Source organism: Anolis sagrei, chromosome 1 (assembly GCF_037176765.1).
Source record: "Anolis sagrei isolate rAnoSag1 chromosome 1, rAnoSag1.mat, whole genome shotgun sequence".
Classification (NCBI taxonomy): domain Eukaryota; kingdom Metazoa; phylum Chordata; class Lepidosauria; order Squamata; family Dactyloidae; genus Anolis; species Anolis sagrei.
The window spans coordinates 73,220,843-73,238,429 of NC_090021.1; the positions used below are offsets into that span (position 1 = coordinate 73,220,843).

The 17,587-nt window shown below is 40.3% G+C and overlaps 1 protein-coding gene across 2 annotated transcripts in view; it reads left to right on the forward strand.

Moving 5' to 3' along the window:
- Nucleotides 1-9,143: 9,143 nt before the first annotated feature.
- LRP11 (LDL receptor related protein 11) overlaps nt 9,144-17,587 on the forward strand; it is a 39,779-nt gene continuing 31,335 nt past the window's right edge. The window contains exons 1-2 of one of the 2 annotated variants that reach the window (XM_060753548.2): nt 9,144-9,871; nt 13,361-13,518. In XM_060753548.2, coding sequence (XP_060609531.2) covers nt 9,364-9,871; nt 13,361-13,518 — 666 coding nt within the window. In that variant the 5' untranslated portion in view covers nt 9,144-9,363. The remainder of the gene's footprint in view (nt 9,872-13,360; nt 13,519-17,587) is intronic. The other variant, XM_060753549.2, reaches the window with a different exon arrangement.

The following is a 17,587-nucleotide window of genomic DNA, read 5'->3' on the forward strand; positions in this document are numbered from 1 at the left end:
GGAAATGTAGGTGTGTTTTCATGAGATAAGCCCAGAGACATTTCTTTCCTTCCAAATTATTCGAGGGGTGCTGGTGACTGTGGCTGCATGTTGTCAATTAAAGCATATTGTTATGTGTTCTAAGTTACAAATAGAGCATAATATTAAATGACCAAAATCACTCCATTTAACAGCAAAATAATTAAAGTCTTTATGGCCACAATTCAGAGAACTGTTACTAATATTATACATCTAGCACAGAGTGGGGTTGTTGTAATTTTTGTGTTATTTATGTACATTGACATTGTGATTATTATTATTATTATTATTATTATGGATATTGATATATTTATGTGTTATGGCATGATATGTGCTGTTTTGTAAGCCACCTGAGTCCCTTTTTGTGAGATGGTGGTGGAATATAAATAAATTATTATTGTTATCATCATCACCATTAAAAAGTACTCTTTTTCCCTGGAGAATTCAATAGGTCTAGCTCAGCCAATAATTTGCTAATCATTTATTAGTTATAGCTAACAGGTTTTTTTTTCCTACAAATAGATTAAAGTTCAGCTTGACTATCTCTTATCCCAAATGCTTAAGACCAGAAATGTCTGGGATTTGGGGGGGGGGGGGGGTGGTGGAATATCTGTATTTCCATTTATATACATAATGAGACATCTTAGGGATGGGACCCAAGTCTAAACATTCATGTTTCATATACACCTTGTACACATAACCTGAAGGTAAATTTATGCAACACTTTAATAATTTTCTGCACAAAACACAGTTTGTGTACACTGATCCATCAGAAGGCAAAGGTAATTTTGATTGGATTCCCAGAGAAAGTGACTCTGCACCAAAGGGTTTCATCTTCAGTCAGCACACAACTCTCTCCAACTTTCTGTTTATCTCAGCCATGCATGTGGACAATTTTAGATTTTGGAATATTTCAGATTTTAGGATTATGTATAAGGGATGCTCAGCCTGCACCTAGCTCTCATCTTCTTCACTTTCATTGTTCCAATTATTCTATAAGGTGAACAAGGGCAACAGATAATGACCAATTCAAGATTACACAGATAATTTTGTGGCTCAGTGGGACTTAGAACATGAATATCTGGAGTTCTACTCTAGCACTCTAGTATAGTACAGTTCTACTCTAGTATGTATGGCAAACTGGCATTTTTCCCAATGTGCCAGAAATGTCTACTGTATTTGTGCCATATGACTGTTCTATTTGCCTAATTTCCTGAAAAATTGTCACATCCCAGCAATTTCAACAACATTGAATAGCATGAGGCTGTCTTTCAAATGCCAAGAATGAGAATGTATGTTTCATAGCAGATTACAAAAAGAAATTACATATCTCCAAGTGCTGAACAATCACAAAGGACTGAACAAGTTGCAACTATCTTGAGCTTTCTGGCCAGTTCATCTGTGGTAGTTGAATCAATCTTGTATTCCAGGAAACATGTCACAGTATAGATTGTAATGGCATCCCCCTTACATTTGCAGCTATTCAATAAGGATTGGGTTTTTCCTTTTGATTGATTCCAGCTACTACTCCCATTTTTCTATGCAAAATTGACATTGACTATTCTCCTCCTTAAATCTAAAAGGCTATATTGGCTTACCTGGGAGAAAGCCACAATTAATTTACATCAGTGAGATTGCAGTGAAAGTGTATGTTGGTTTTTTAATCCTGTACACATCATCCACTGTTTTGTAAAACTCTTTGAAGCTTGTGTTTCCAATGAGAAAATTGTGAAGTGATTAAGTGCATGATAAGACTTCAGATCTGAATACACAACCATACTGGCATTGGTGTTTCCAAGATCTGCAATCCATGCCTCATATCTGTCCTGACCAGGATGGTCCTGTGATTTTCAGAAATGATTCTAGCCTACTTGAGCAACATCTGCATGGGAGGTGTTCTTTTGTTACGGATCAGCAGTGGCCCATTTGTCCCTGCTTCCTATTGTAACATTCATTTGGTAATGTCAACATCCACCCTTTCGGCAGGTGCTTGCAGACCTTTGGCAGCGGTGGTCTATACTATGTCAAGGGTGAATTTCTTCCTAAAGCAATTGACAAATTGAAAGATAAATCTTACAAATAAATTGTTTTTCCCTCTTGCAATTTGCTTTTTGAAACGATATTTGAAGGATTTCTCCTGGCACCAATTCCTCAGTGTATTCATCTTCTGTATCACGTGGTGTATACCTAATGCTGTGCAGTCAATTATGCAGTATCTGGGCAGAGAAAGTCAGCTCTCTCCCCCCCCCCCCACCCACACACACACAGTGTCCCTCCCTCTCACTCACTTGTTCACTCTGTACATCTGTTCCATCCCTTTCCCCACATCTCTTTATCCATCTCATAGAAACATATACAGTAGTGGCACTGATAAGCACCATGCATGTAAGAAAACATATGACACATTTTTTAAAAAATAGAATTAGTGAGGAGAATATCTTTTTTGCACTCTCCCTTGTCATTCAATACCTTGCATACCATTGTAAAAAACACAATGCAACAGATAATATGAGGAGGAGTTTTGTGTATGTCATTTGCACTCAAGGCCAAAGACAGCTATGGAAAACAATTCATACTGATAGGAAAGCACTGTTGCCTGACAGCATTTCATATGAATGAATGATGTGCACTTGTGGACACCTATTATTGTTTCTGAAGCCATTTCCAAAATGGGAAGGGGTAACTCTCCATGACCAAAATGCATTTTGTTGTTGTTAACTGCCATCAAATAGACTTCAACTTACCGTGACCCCATTAATGATTATTTGATTTTTCTGTTAATTGGCATAGTTTAAGCTAAACTCAAATGTAACTAAAATTAAGAAAAATGGGGGGAAAGTCTTGCACATTGTTGTTCTAGTGAACTGATTGGGTTTCAGTGGCATCCTGTCAAAGTGGTAGAGCTGAAGGTGAAAGGCGGCTGCCTTCTTTTACATTGCTCCTAACATTCTTCCTTCTCTTGAAACATAAACCTTGACTCAGTCATCTGAGTGAATGGTATTGGCTTAGGAAGAACCTGCACTTGCTCATTTCTAGTTTAAGTTGGGCATCCCATATCCAAAATTCAAAAATGACTGAGATAGTGACACATTTGCTTTCTGTCGGTTCAGTGTGCACAAACATTGTTCCATGCACAAAATTATTAAAAATATTGTATAAAATTGCCCTCAAGCTAGGTTTATATAAACATCATTGAAATTTGTGTATAGACTTGAGTCCCATCTCCAAAATATCTCCTTACATGCAAATACAGAAAAACACCCAGACACAAAACCTTTCTGGCTAAAAGCATTTCAGATAAAAGATATTCAACCTGTATTCTGATTTAAAAAGAAGAGGTTCTGAGGCATGATGCCCAGGTAACCACACTCCACAACCAATATACTGCCTGGATCCCATTCTACTATCCTGTTCTCCTTCTGGGAGCTTTTGGCTCAAACTACTATATATGACAAATTCAGCATGTATTTAGTAGAGATGCTCCCTCAAGTGGAGAAAGATACTGGTGCTTTTTTCTCATGGCGTTTAGCAAGTTTTGCTCTTTAAAGGGTAAGTACAAGCATTAAATATTAATTTGAATGCTGAGCCCTTTCCTGGTAGCTTAATTGCAAACCATACTTCCTCCTCTGAAGATCTAGGCTAGGTCTGTACAACTTGGCAGTTGTAAAGGATCAATATTTTTTAAAACTTCTGCAGGCTCCTCCTTCCCCAGGAAGGCAAGCAGGGAAGGGCCGATAAGCCAAGGTGAAGCCCAGCCCCTCCTGCGAGCCACAGGGAAGCCCTTTGTGGGCTGCTTCCATCCCATGGGCCATATGTTGTGCAGGCCTGGCTGCAGTCACACAAATTAAATCTTAGCAGCTGCCAGTGAGGGAGACAAATATTTGTTTATAAAGTCACAAAATCATCTTTGTTTCGCAGGTTTTGGACCCAACATTTGATTTATCCATCCTAATACGTACTCTCCAAATCTCCATATATTTTTCAAATAGAGTTAAAGCTCTTGAGGGAAAGGGGTCTATTCTATTTTATTTTGCCTGAAAATAATATATTTGTAACCATGATGGATCTATTTGTTTGATTTGTTCTAATTGTATGGGTTTACCATTGAAATGAAAGTATTCTCTCTCTATATATATTCCTTTTTGTTTTCTACCTCCTGAATTGGTCATATTTCTCTTCCTGTTTAAAAGGAATCAAGAAAGGTCAAAGGGATAATGGAAGCTGGTGCTAAAAATTTATCTGAACCATGTATTAAATATTCCTTTCATAAAAAATATGTTTATTACTTTATATTGGACTAATTGGAAACTATCACAATATGGGAAGAAACTCTTCAAGATATACGTATAGCCAAAATTGATACTATTGAATCTTCAAGTTTTCCCTCATATTGTTTGTGGTTTTTATCTCTTTTATTGTATTGTGTTGTAGGGCTTGGCCTCATGTAAGCCGCCCCGAGTCCCCATCGGGGAGATGGGGGCGGGGTATAAAGTTTTTTTATTATTATTATTATTATTATTATTATTATTATTATTATTATTATTATATGGTCCCCATTATTTTCTTTTCATCAGACTATTTGTGATTTTGCTTTTTCATAAAATCATAGAGTTGGAAGAGATCTCATGGGCCATCCAGTCTAACCCACTGCCAAGAAGCAGGAAAATCATATTCAAAGCACCCCTGACAGATGGCCATCCAAACTCTGTTTAAAAGCCTCCAAAGAAGAAGCCTCCACCACATTCTGGGACAGAGAGTTCCACTGCTGAACAGTTCTCACAGTTAGGAAGTTCTCCCGAATGTTCAGGTGGAATCTCCTTTCTGCAAATCATTCTTCAAAAAAATCCCACTCTCACTTGTTTCGTTTTCTTATTACATGGCTGAATGGTAATCTTTCCTGGAATTCAAGGTCTCTGTTTGACTATTTCCTTATTTTCCTTGTCCCACAATTGTGAAATCTAAGATTTGTTGTCATTTCACCCAAAATATCAACTACAAGTACATTGATTCCAGTGACTACCTCCTTATTTGTTAGGCTCAAGTCCAGCATGTATTGTACATCCATATTGTCTAGTAGCCAAAGATCACCATAAAGTGTGAAATTTTAAAACATAGCACAAATAACTAAAACAACAAAAGGCTAAAATAGCATCTAGATAATAAATATGAGATTATATTGTCATTCTTTTTAGAAAATGTTAAAACAATTGGCTAATATGTCATGCTTGAATATTTTTTCCATAAATGACCTTGCTAAACATTTGTCCTCTATTCTCATTTTCCTTCTATGCCCTTGGGCAAACCTTGTTTTGAGACAGAGGAACAAACCATTTATATAACTACTGGCCTCATTTACAATAACAGAATTCATATAACACAACAACAAAGAATGCAGCAGCAATTAACAATGAATTACTAGGGGAAATAAGATAGATATCTATAACGGATCTGATAATTAACATTATGAATAGGCACAAACACACAAACCCCGGTCTACCTTAGTAAGTTGTAAGGTGCTGCCATCTTCTGAATAAAATTTAAAATTACTCTCTAAATAGCAGGAACAAATATGCCTGCATTGGTACATGAGGAGAAAAGCATCTACACTTTGGCAATGTTTTTATTATGACTGACCAAAATGCTACAAAAGTATGCAAACCATGAGGTTATATTGATCCCTTCACGAAGTTAAGCATTATATATAAAAAAGTAAAGAATACTAGAAGAAACAGAAATTTCAGAAATTGGAGGAAATGTTGTGGTCATAATGTTATCTGCCTTAACAGAATTCCTGATTGAATTCTTTGGGACAAAATACAACAGCCCCCTGGCCATAACGACACATATCTTTAAAGTTTTGCCATAGGGATTAATGCAGATTTATAGCAGAATATGAACAAGGCTGACAGTTTAATTTTGTTGATTTTCCCCACTTATCCCTCAATATTTATGATATCAATAACATATTGCTACAATTGTTCAGTCTTTTGTGTGACACTTTTTAGTCCAAATCTAAACCTCTTCAAATTTTAAAATATGTTGTCAAAGGCATTCATGCCCAGAATTCCAAAATACTCGGGGAATTTTTTTAAAAAAAACTATTTTCCACCTAGTTTGCATATTTGAACACAAAAACAAACAGGGTTGTTAAATTTTATCTAATTTAATCAGAATACCAGTGCTTATAAATGGACTCCACTTTTCAGGCTGAACTATTGAAGCAGGGAGATATTGGGGTGGAAGTGGGGACACTGGGGAAGCTAGCCTCTGAAATCCAGTGGGTGATCTTGGAAAAGTCATACTTTCCCAGCCTCAGAGGACAAACCCCTAAAGATATCTTGCCAAGGAAATCTGATAAAGAAGTTGTTCTAAGTGAGATTCAACTTGAAGAGACATCATAACAATATGAACAAATGGAGCTCTGACCTACATAAGACTGTTTCCCAGCTCCACTGCTACTATCTTTGCACCAGTTTGATGCAACTTGAAAACATTTTGGAAAGCTACAGGGGAGCATCATTATGTAGCCACAGTTTGCATGTTTTTACCATTTCGGTTTATGGCTGATCTCACAATGCATGCATATATTATCAGATTTGCTTAATCAATTAGACTTGTTTTGCTCACCCACTCTTGTATAAAGTGACACTGGTATGAGATAAGGGGGAGATGAAATACCTATGGGTGTATACAATACATGTATGCGAATAACAAAAACAAAGGGGGAGAGCAATACTACTTTTCCAGTGTCAATACAAACAGGGTGTTACCCTTCCATAGTGGGAGCAATCTGCTGACCTAAGTAGCCAGCTAACATCACCACCCCAACTGCAACATGAGCTCAATTTGAGAGTCAAATGACACATTTTAAAAACCAGGATCTTCCCTCCAAAAAACAGAGTAAACTGGAAATATTTTCTAATTGCCTTAAAGTGTTTAGGTATTGAAAATAAGAGTTTTCAAGTCACAGGGAAAAGAACCTTGCGTATTTCAACAGAGGTGGGATGGAGACAAGAACACATTGCAGTTTGTTTTATCTATCTTTTAAACTTTTGTATTAATTTAAATTTGTTTTAAAATTTGCTATATGATTTCAATGGTTTTTATATTATGTAGTTGATGATTTTAGCCTGTTGTTTTGAACACTTATTTAGGTCTCACCCTAGGGAGAAGATGATATCATCATCGTCGTCATCATTTACCTTCTGTATGTAGATTTATGACTTCCCATATCTACAGACGATATATTACCAAACTTTGCATGGATATACAAAACTTCAGATAATAGGGAACCTGGATAAAGTGAAGGATTTCTGAACCAAGAATGCCATGGAGCAGTACTTGAAGACCTAGAAAATGCCTATAGATGCCATATTTTCTTGGAAGTGGGTAAATGAAACCAAGGCTATAGGTCCCTCTGATATGGGGGTCCTACTGTACAGACATGGTAGTCCATCTAATTTATCCTTGCTCCTCTGCCACCCACACATATATACCGCCAGGTAGACAACCACCTGCCTGTCTTTTAATTCTACCACATCCTGATCTTGTACACTCACCCATCGAGATTGACAGAAGCCAAATGAATGTAGTTTCTGGTTGCTTGATTTACTATCTAAAATAGGCCTAATGTCAGTGTTAGCGTAAGTAGCCCACAGAATCACTCTAGCCGTTTTAACTCGTAAGTGTGATAAAAATAACTCATAAAGAAAACACATGAGTCTTTCGCTTTAAGTAGAAATAAAATGAAGTTCTATTCACTGGTTACAAAACAAGACAGAAGAATTGCTCTCATCAAAACGTAACAAAAACAATATCTTCTGTGAGTTCTCTTCATTCAACAACGCTCTGCAGACTTGTAACAGAATAATATACAGTCTCTCTTACTTAGTTGTCCATAGAGTGACCTTGTCTTGCCATAAGCAAACTTTATCTTCAGGACGCTTGCAGAACTGCTCCCGGCACCAAAGGCTTTTCAGCTCAAATCGAGCCCTCAAGCAAACCTTAGAACACAATGTTCAAAAGTTACAAACACTTAGTGGCTAACTATATACAGGAGATAATCATACATTCAATTAACCCATAACAGCTGCAACAGAAAAAACCCTGATCCTTTCTATAACTTAGAAAAAGCATGTTGCAAACCCTTAGTAGCATCACCTAATACTATATTCCATACTGTATATAATACCATAATTTGCATTGACTTTATATTTTGATTCAAAACAAATTGAAACTGAATATAAATTGAGTTTGTTGTATGTATTTTATGTTGGTGTGTTACAACTGTGTTGTATCCTGCCTGGAGGTGGGTAAATAAAATGTATTATTATTACTATTAGAATATTGCCATACAGTAATTAAAACCAAATAAAGACAAATAAAAGGAAATAAGACAGATTTCCAATTTTACTGTATTATTAAAAAAGCTTTTCTTTTTTAAAGAAAAAGAGTTCCAGTTACCTGAGAGTATACTATTATTTCTTTCAAAAAAAAATTTAACTAGTTGCCTGAAAGTTCTAGGTAGCTGCATCTGAGGACTCCAATGAACTGAGAGTCTACAAGCATTTCTTTGGATTTTTTGCTGGTTGCTTGAGAGGTCTGGTTAACTGAGCATCTAGTATTATTTCTTTGGGATTGTTTGCCCTTGCTTAAGAGTTCTGGTTAACGCAGAGTTACTGGTTGCTTGAGAGTTTTGGTTCACTGAGAGTATTAACATTTTATCGATTTCTTTTACCGCTTGCCTGAGAATTTCAGCTGAGAATAATCTACTACTATTTTGCCTTTGGCTTGAGAGTTCTTGTCAACTGGGGCACACGCCTGAGTAAGCCTTAGGGTTGGAGTAGAGCTACAAGGCTTGTGGAGAGGATGCCTGACCCTAAAGCAGACATGGCCTTCCCTCCAGATGTTTTGGACTTCAACTCCCACAATTTCTAACAGCCTCGGGCCCTTCTCTTTTCCCCCCTCCCAGCCACTTAAGCGTGAGGAATTGTGGGAACTGAAGTTCAAAACACCTGGAGGGAGGGCCCAAGTTTGCCTATATACCTGGCTTAGGGGCCAAGCGGGGGTTGAGCTGTGATTGGCCTGCGTTGCGCAGGCGCGCGCCCGAAGGCCCCTCATCAATTGGCCTGATTGGCTAGGGGAGCGGGAGGCTCCAGCCAATCGGGCGGGGCGCGATGCCCGGGCCCGGTTGGGGGGGGCTGCTGCTGGTGGTGGGCGCGAGGAGGGCGCTGTCCATCGAGCGGTGGTGCTGATTGCGCGGGGAGGGGCCAGCATGGGGCGGCCTCGGTAGCAGGGGCTCCTTCCCTCCTTGCCTTGCCCGCCTTCCACCTCCTCCGCGGCGCCATGGCCTCCTCCTCCTCCTCGTCCTTCCTGCTGCTGTTGCTGCTGCTCCTCTCGGCGGTTGCAGGGGTCCCTCCACCAGCGGGGGCTGCGCGCTCGCTCCCGGCCGTGGAGTCCTTGCTGGAGCAGTTCCGCCGGCAGCAGCAGCAGCAGCAGGAGGAGCCTTCGGGGCCCGGGAAGGAGCAGGAGGCGGCGGAGAGCGACCGGTGCGCCTCGGGAGGCGCCTTCTCTTCCCGGCCGGACTCCATCATCCGCACCAAGGACTCGCTGGCGGCGGGAGCCACCTTCCTGGGCTCCCCGGGCGCCGTGGAAGGAGCGCGCCAGTGCCTGGAGGCCTGCTGCGCCCGGGAGTCCTGCACCCTGGCCGTCCTCCAGCGCGCCCCGCCGCCCTCCCCGCCCGCCGCCCCCCGGTGCTACCTCTTCAACTGCACCTTCCGCGGGCGCCACGTCTGCCTCTTCGCCCCGCAGCCGGGCTACCACAGCTACGCCCGCGAGCAGCCCCGCGGCCCCGGTAAGAGAGCACGGCGCCTGGGCCCGGCCTCAGAACCTCTGGCAATGGGCCAGGGTTGACTCAAGCCTTCGAGAGAGGCGAAAGAGGGTCCCTTGTTATTGTTATTGTTAGCCTGGCACTGCTGGCTGGATAAGCCTTGAAATAGTAATACTAATAATAAGAATTTTATGTGTGACTCTGACGTCCCTGGAATGAAATTTTGGTCAGGCTTAAAGGAAGGTTAGGTTTAAGGCTGAAAGGTTGAATACTAGACTCTCGGTTAACCAGAACTCTCAACCAACCAGCAAAAAATCCAAAGGAAAAAAATACATTACAACTATACCTTCGGTTTGCTTCTGATACAATAAATAAAACCCAAACTTCAACCCAGTGGCATTAGGGTAACAACAACAACAATACTCTCAGTTCACTGGAATTCTCAGCTAATCGGTAAACTAAAAAAAGTAAAGGTAAAGGTTTCCCCTTGACATTAAGTCAAGTCGTGTCCGACTCTAGGGGTTGGTGCTCATCTCCATTTCTAAGCCAAAGAGCTGGAATTGTCCATAGACACCTCCAAGCTCATGTGGCCAGCATGACAGCCTAGAGCACCGTTACCTTCCCACCGGAGCGGCACCTATTGATCTACTCACATTTGCTTGTTTTCAAACTGTTAGGTTGGCAGAAGCTACAGCTAACAGCAGGACCTCACCCCACTCCCCGGATTCGAACCTGCGACCAGCGGTCAGCAAGTTCAGCAGCTTAGCACTTTAACCGACTAGACCACTTAAAGGAAAGATGCGAATAAATTGTTGTTGTTGTTGTTGTTGTTACCCTGATGCCACTGGGTCGAAGCAAACCAAGGGTACAGTTGTAATGTATTTTTAAAAAATACAGAGTTAAAAAACTTGGCATTATGCTAAATGTCCTTAGACCAGTAGCTGGCCACTCGGAGTGCCTCTGGTGTTGCTGTAAGAAGATCCTCCATTGTACATGTGGCAGGGCTCAGGTTGCATTGTAGTAGGTGGTCTGTGGTTTGCTCTTCTCCACACTCACATATTGTGGACTCCACTTTGGGGCCCTATTTCTTAAGGTTGGCTCTTCACTTCGTGGTGCCAGAGCACAGCCTGTGCAGCACCTTCCAAATTGCCCAGTCTTCTGTGTGACCAGAGGGGAGTCTTTCATTCAGTATCAGCCATGGCTTGAGGTTCTGGGTTTTAGCTTTCCACTTTTGGACTTTCGCTTGCTGAGATGTTCCTGCAAGTATCTCCATAGGTCTTAGAAACTATTTCTTGATATAAGGCATTGTCATGCTGGCTGATATCCAAACAGAAATGATGATGATGATGATGATAGTAATAGTAATAATAATTACTCTGACATGTTGGGTCAGAAGTGGATCAAGCCTTAAAGAGAGGGGGAAGAGGAAATCGCTGCTGCTGCTGCTGCTATGTTTCTTAGCCTGATGCTGCTGGCCTGAGTTTGGGTCAAGCCTTAAAGCACTGAGGAGGAATTGTGATTATGATTGTTATTTGTTACCCCCTCCCCTTGCCACTAGAGCAGGCATGAGCAAACTTGGGCCCTCCAGGTGTTTTGGATTTTAACTCTCACAATCCCTAATAGCCAGTAGACAGAGGGGCACATCTACACTATAAAACTAATGTAGTTTGACACCACTTTAACTGCCATGGCTTAATGGTCTGAATCCAGGGATATATGGGCTTGGTAGGGCACCAGCACTCTTTGGCAGAGAATGCTAAAGACTTTCTGAAAACACAGACCTCATCACCCCCACCCCCACCACTATGATTCCATAGCATTGAGCCATGGCAGTTAAAGGGATGTCAAGCTCCATTAATTCTGCTGTGCAATTGCACCCCACAAGGTGTTGGAGAAGGATTGGTTTAAGGCCAGGATTTGAGCAACACTGTCCTGGGGGCATTTCGGTCTGCAAGACATCCGCAAGACTAGGCCAGCCCACGCAGCAGGCTTATTTACACAGTGAACCTTCTGTCCTAGCTGTAGCATAGGAAAGTGTGGAAGTGTGGTGCACAGAGTTATGCTCTTGGTTATTGGTTCCTTCTGCTTTCCCTTGATGTGTATCTAGACCAGGCCTTTAAAGGTAGCCTCATTACAGTGTTCCAGATGGTCATTAATCCTCAGGACCCATAACAATGACATTTTGAAACCTGATTCAGAGCACTAATTTCATTTGTAAAGCTGGCCACTTCTGTTAGCAGGAAACACTGGCATTCAAAGTCCAGAGGCTCCAGAACAAAATACTGGTTTGTACTACAATTGTTGCAACTTCCAACTATCATAAGTCAACAGTTAGCATATGTACTTCAAGCTTTAGGAAAGTTTGTAATGATCTCTTATAACAATATAGTATGTGAGCATCTCATGTATATTGTCCAACACTTGAAAATATATACTATTTCTTTAACTTACCAGTGATTCCCCCCCCCCCCCCTTAGATGAGTGCTCTCCAAAAACTTCTAGGTCTCACAGAGTAAGTCTGTGGTCAGTGTTATCTAAATATTGAGCATAAAGCCAAGCTGGAACACTAGAAGTTTCAAGGGATAACACTTCTCTAGTTCATTCTAGGTCTTCCATTATGAATCTGTGGTCAACTTCTGGCTGAAGTTGACCATGGAGTTTTCCTAGAGGGCTAGACATTCATAGAGAGAAGTTCTTCCAGGTATCACAAATGTGTTTTTTTTAATTTAACCCATCCAACTTTCATGGGGGTCTTATGCCCCTATTCCAGTGGTTCTCAACCTGGGGTCCCCAGATGTTTTGCCTTTTAACTCCCAGAAATCCTAACAGCTGCTAAACTGGCTGGGATTTCTGGGAGTTGTAGGCCAAACACCTGGGGGACCACAGGTTGAGAACCACTGTCCTAATTCCTGTGAATGCAGAGGCCCTTTGCCCAATTAGTTGCCCTCCAGAAGTGCTGGATTGCAATGCATGCTGCAGTCAAGCCCATCTCTAGGACAATAAATTGGTTAAGACTTAATACATTCTCTCTAGGAATCTCTAGGTACTCCAGTGCAAGGTGCTCTCCCAGGTTTTTAATGCATTTTTCATGCTTTTTTCACATTTGGGGAGAGGTCTTGTGCCTTGAACCGCTACGAAAGTGGAGGGCCTGCTGTAATGCAGATGGTGCCAGTTTCTGCTCTCTTGGATATGCTTTCAGCAGATTGGCTGTATCTGGTGACAGCTGGTCCAACAGAAAGCAAACATGAGCCAGATAGGTGCCAGAATACAATCTGCTTTGAAATTGAACCATCTGTCAGAGAAACTAGGCTTCCTAATCCCAAAATCTTTTCATCTGTGCCACAGATTGGCATTGGATTAATGTTAATATTTTGATGTTGGGATGTGCTTTTCTCAATTTTGAAAGCTATGCCATAGCAATGAAAGTGTGTCTTGAAAACAACAACAATCACAACTTTGAATAAAGCCGGGCTTTGTTTTCTTTGAGTAACGAAACCACTTTGTTTTATTTAGAAACCGATGAGCCTCCCCTCAGCAAAGCAGGCACAGATGTTATCCTTCAGTTGCCTGTTGACTGGGTGATTCTGGATGGCCGGGAAAGTATGGATGACCATGGAATTATACAGTATGAATGGACTTTGCTTCAGGGTGCCTCATCATTTGATATGAAGGTACATCAAACCACGGAGCACATATTAATTCTTTCCTGAATTTAATGCTGATATTGTAAAAACACGTTTTAATTCTGCAAACAGATCACTAGTGTAAACAAGGAGTGGTTGAAACCTGTTTATTTTCATCTAGTCTGTTCTACTTTATTTTATTTTTTTTTGCTTAATATTGTATAATAAACTTTCAAAAATAATTAAACACAAATCATAAGTTAGAAGTAGAAGCGGCACATAATGGATCCTATTAGTTACAATCAAGTAAAGTATATCCCTTGATACAGTTGTTGAATGGTGCATTAAAATGTAGGCAAGTCTGCTCTGGAAGAGACTAGTAGGCCAGTAAGACAAATAAAAATTAGCAGCAGAACTAAAAATACTACAACTTATTGAACCAAATGTAAACTAGAACCTGTACCCAGGAAAAAGAATTAAAATATAAAAGTGCTGTGTTCTAAAGCAGGCATGCAAACTTCGGCCCTCTGGGTGTTTTGGACTTCAGTTCCTAACACCCTACCAGCTGAGGGTCAAAGTTTCCCCATGCCTGTCATAAAGGCATAAATCAGATTTCCTAATGAGTATTTATTCTTTAAAATTTTCACTTGTGAAAGAATTAGGTTAATGTATAGTCAAATATTCTGTGCAAAACTGTCTTGCAGCAGTTTGTATAATCCAACTGCAGGGGCTACTCCAACTGTAGGTACTCAATTCTATGTCTTCCTTGGTTCACCTTTTTGCATACCTAAAATATTTCCTTTTTAGGAATTTTCCAGGTCCTCCAGGTAATTCTATGGTATTCCTTTACCAGAAGTTGCTGTACAGTCAGTTATGAATTCTATTTGCTCATAGCTTACATATCAAATATCAAATGCTAGCTACTTACTGGATTTTCTTTGTTCAAAGGAACAGGACTAAATAGAACTGTAAGTTTGAACAAGATAAAAAGCAAGCACTCTTTTGCTTGAGTCGACTTTGCTTTGAGAAGGATGTATTCTAGAGCGAATTTATCAGATTGTTGCCACTATGTTGTGGATGAAAGGTTTAACACTTATTTAGATCAGGTAACAGTTGTTTGGAGCAAAGAAGAGTTTGCTCATTAAATGACTCCAGTGTATATAAAGCCATATAACTGTTCAACGTGGCAGTTTATTCGGAAATTAACTGCCTAGTTCCATCCTGTAACATAATAAATAGTGTAATTCCATGACAGGTTTACAGGAAAACTGATAGACAGGAGGACTCTAGCAGTGTTTCTTTCTATTGCTGTTTGGTATGCATGGAAATTCATCCTTATTCTCCTAATTTATCCATCTACACATGAGCAAAAAACTAACTTGCTGTTATAATTCTAGAAAAAAAGCTGATGTATTATAGTGGCTGGATGAAAATTGTGGTAGACCAGCACCCAATACCAAAGAATCTGTACATGCCCCCATCTGGAAGATACTTCATTGGATGTTAAAATTAACATTCCTGGAGCTGAAACCTTCAGTTGAACCATCTCCTTCCGAGAAACAGAAGGCAGAGACATATTCTTAAGCATTGAATTTTGCTATTGTGAACCGCTCTGAGTCGCCCGAGAGCTGAGAAGAGCGGTATACAAATGTAGTAAATAAATAAAATAAATAAATATTCTGAAAAAGAAAGGACAGACAAAATCTAAACAGTATCAGTGATGAGCCAGAACAAAGCACCTGGCATCTTCAAAGAATGGTGTAGTAACAACCTAGCCATAACAGTGATGTCTGTATGCAAAAGGATGAAGATGTGGTGACAGCAGGCATAGCCTTAATTCCAGCTGTACGTTTCTGAGCATAACACTGGCTTATATTATCCTGATTCTTGGTCTCAGCATAGTAAAATACCCTGACTTTCTAGACTTTCTAGACTACTCTGTCACATTGCCTTCACATTGAGTTATGACCTAGTTAGTCATTTCTGTTTATCTCAGTGGTTCCCAACAATTTTTTGACCAGGGATCACTTTGACCAGGGGTCAGTCTCCAACTTTAGTATCAAAAGTGTTATGAATTAGTTTTTGGTCAACTTTAGATTTGGTTTGGTTATTTGGGGTACTGATTCAGAAAATTGCATTGGATAAACACATCAGCTCTAGTTTCTGATACAGAACATATGCCATCCAATAGTTGCCACCTGCTTGCTCACGGAAAACCCTCAGCACTATAAGAGGGTTTTGTGAGACCAGTCACTCTCATTGCAATGGTGTAGTAATGGTGAGGTCGCACACCATATTTTAGTTCTTGCAGACCACTGGTGGTCCATGGACAACAGGTTGGGAACCTCTGGTTTATCTGATCTTGGTTTGCTTATTGAGCACTCCCTTTGCCAGCAACTCAAAATAACAATGCTCTTGAGGACTCCTTGTGCCAACCCAGACCCGAGGCCCCTTCCACACAGCTGTATAAAATCCACATTGAACTGGATTATACAGCAATATGGACTCAGATAGCCCAGTTCAAGGCAGATATTGTGGATTACCTGCCTTGATATTCTAGGTTATATGGCTATGTGGAGGGACCCTGACTTCTCTCATTGCTTATTTAAAAGAACCCTTTGTTCTGGTGGGTCGCTTTGAGCCACAGAACAGGGCAATGACGTGTAGTCTGAACAAACATGATATGATTGTCCTGTGAGGAGGGTTGGTTGGTGTTCTGCAACAGATATAATGATCTGAATTGCAGAAGCAACATTACAACACCAGTGGTCAAGCACGAGGCTCCTCAATGAAGGCATGCCACTACTCTACATGGTTCACAGGTCTTGACATCACTGATTTCCCCCAAATCCTGGAAACAATAAAACAGAGTTGTTAATCCAGTAGAGCTGTAGAGATGGATTATGAAGTGTTCCTCTGCTGCACATAATTCTGGGCATTTATGTGCATTTCAGATCACATAAAAACCTGATTGTTGTGATTGCTCTCCCCAAGCAACTGAACTCATCCATCTTCCCCACCACCACCACAACCACCACCACTTTCTGACCTTTTTTTTTTTTGCTTTATTTTGAGTGGATCTTAAAGTAGGTAATTTGAATGTCCACATTACTACTGTTAAATACTGTTAAATAGAAAAGATAATTATACTTCAAAGCCCCAGATGCTAACAAATTTAATCATGTTCAGATGTACATGTATAAAACCTTCCAGACCTCAGTATTGTTCCTGGCAATTAACCCATAATATTATTTTAAGGTTATGATGAAAGACAGGACATGTAGAAGTTGCTTCGCCTTATGAAGTATCCCTTCCCCAACCAAGAAGATGGTTCCTTCTTTGGAGGCTTTAAAAAAGAAGCTGGATGGCCATCTGTCAGGGGTACTTTGAATGCGATTTCCCTGCTTCTTGGCAGGGGGTTGGACTAGATGGCCCACGAGATCTCTTCCCCCTCAATGATTCTATGAGTCTATGTTTGCCACTCATTGTAAATTTCCTTGTAGAGAGAAAAAGTGGGATATAAATAAACATAAACATAAACATAAACATAATGACAACAATAGTAAAAAATATGTAGTTGTTTTTTTCTTAACTTTTTTATTTTTACATATCTGGTTTACTCACAACCTTCATGTATTCAGCATACTGGTACATAACTTGTCGATCCAGTTACAGATGGATTTTAATTCCTTTCTCTGTGCAGATAACACAGGGCATCTTTCTTATAATCAACAGCAACATGAGTTTGCTCTTAACAGTCCAAAGTTTAATTGTGTCTGTCATCTAAAATGAAGTCTGAGCTCTGAGCAGTCTCAGATCTGATCATGTGGTCTGCAGCCCCTCCCACAACCTCAAGAAACATAGAGTAAAGGGAAAGCTGCATACCAAAACATACATGTACAATACAGTAAGCAAACAGAATCATATACAAAACAAATTACTAGTGGAGGCTTGAAGAAGGTTGCTATTTCCTACACCCTATCCTGTCTCTTAAGACAGAGTTGTACTTCTTTCGTGTCTGCGATTTTGGAAGGTACCCTGACCACCAGTGCAGGGATATTCAAATTATTCAACTGTAATTTACAGACAATCATGAGGGAGAGGAATAATTAGTATA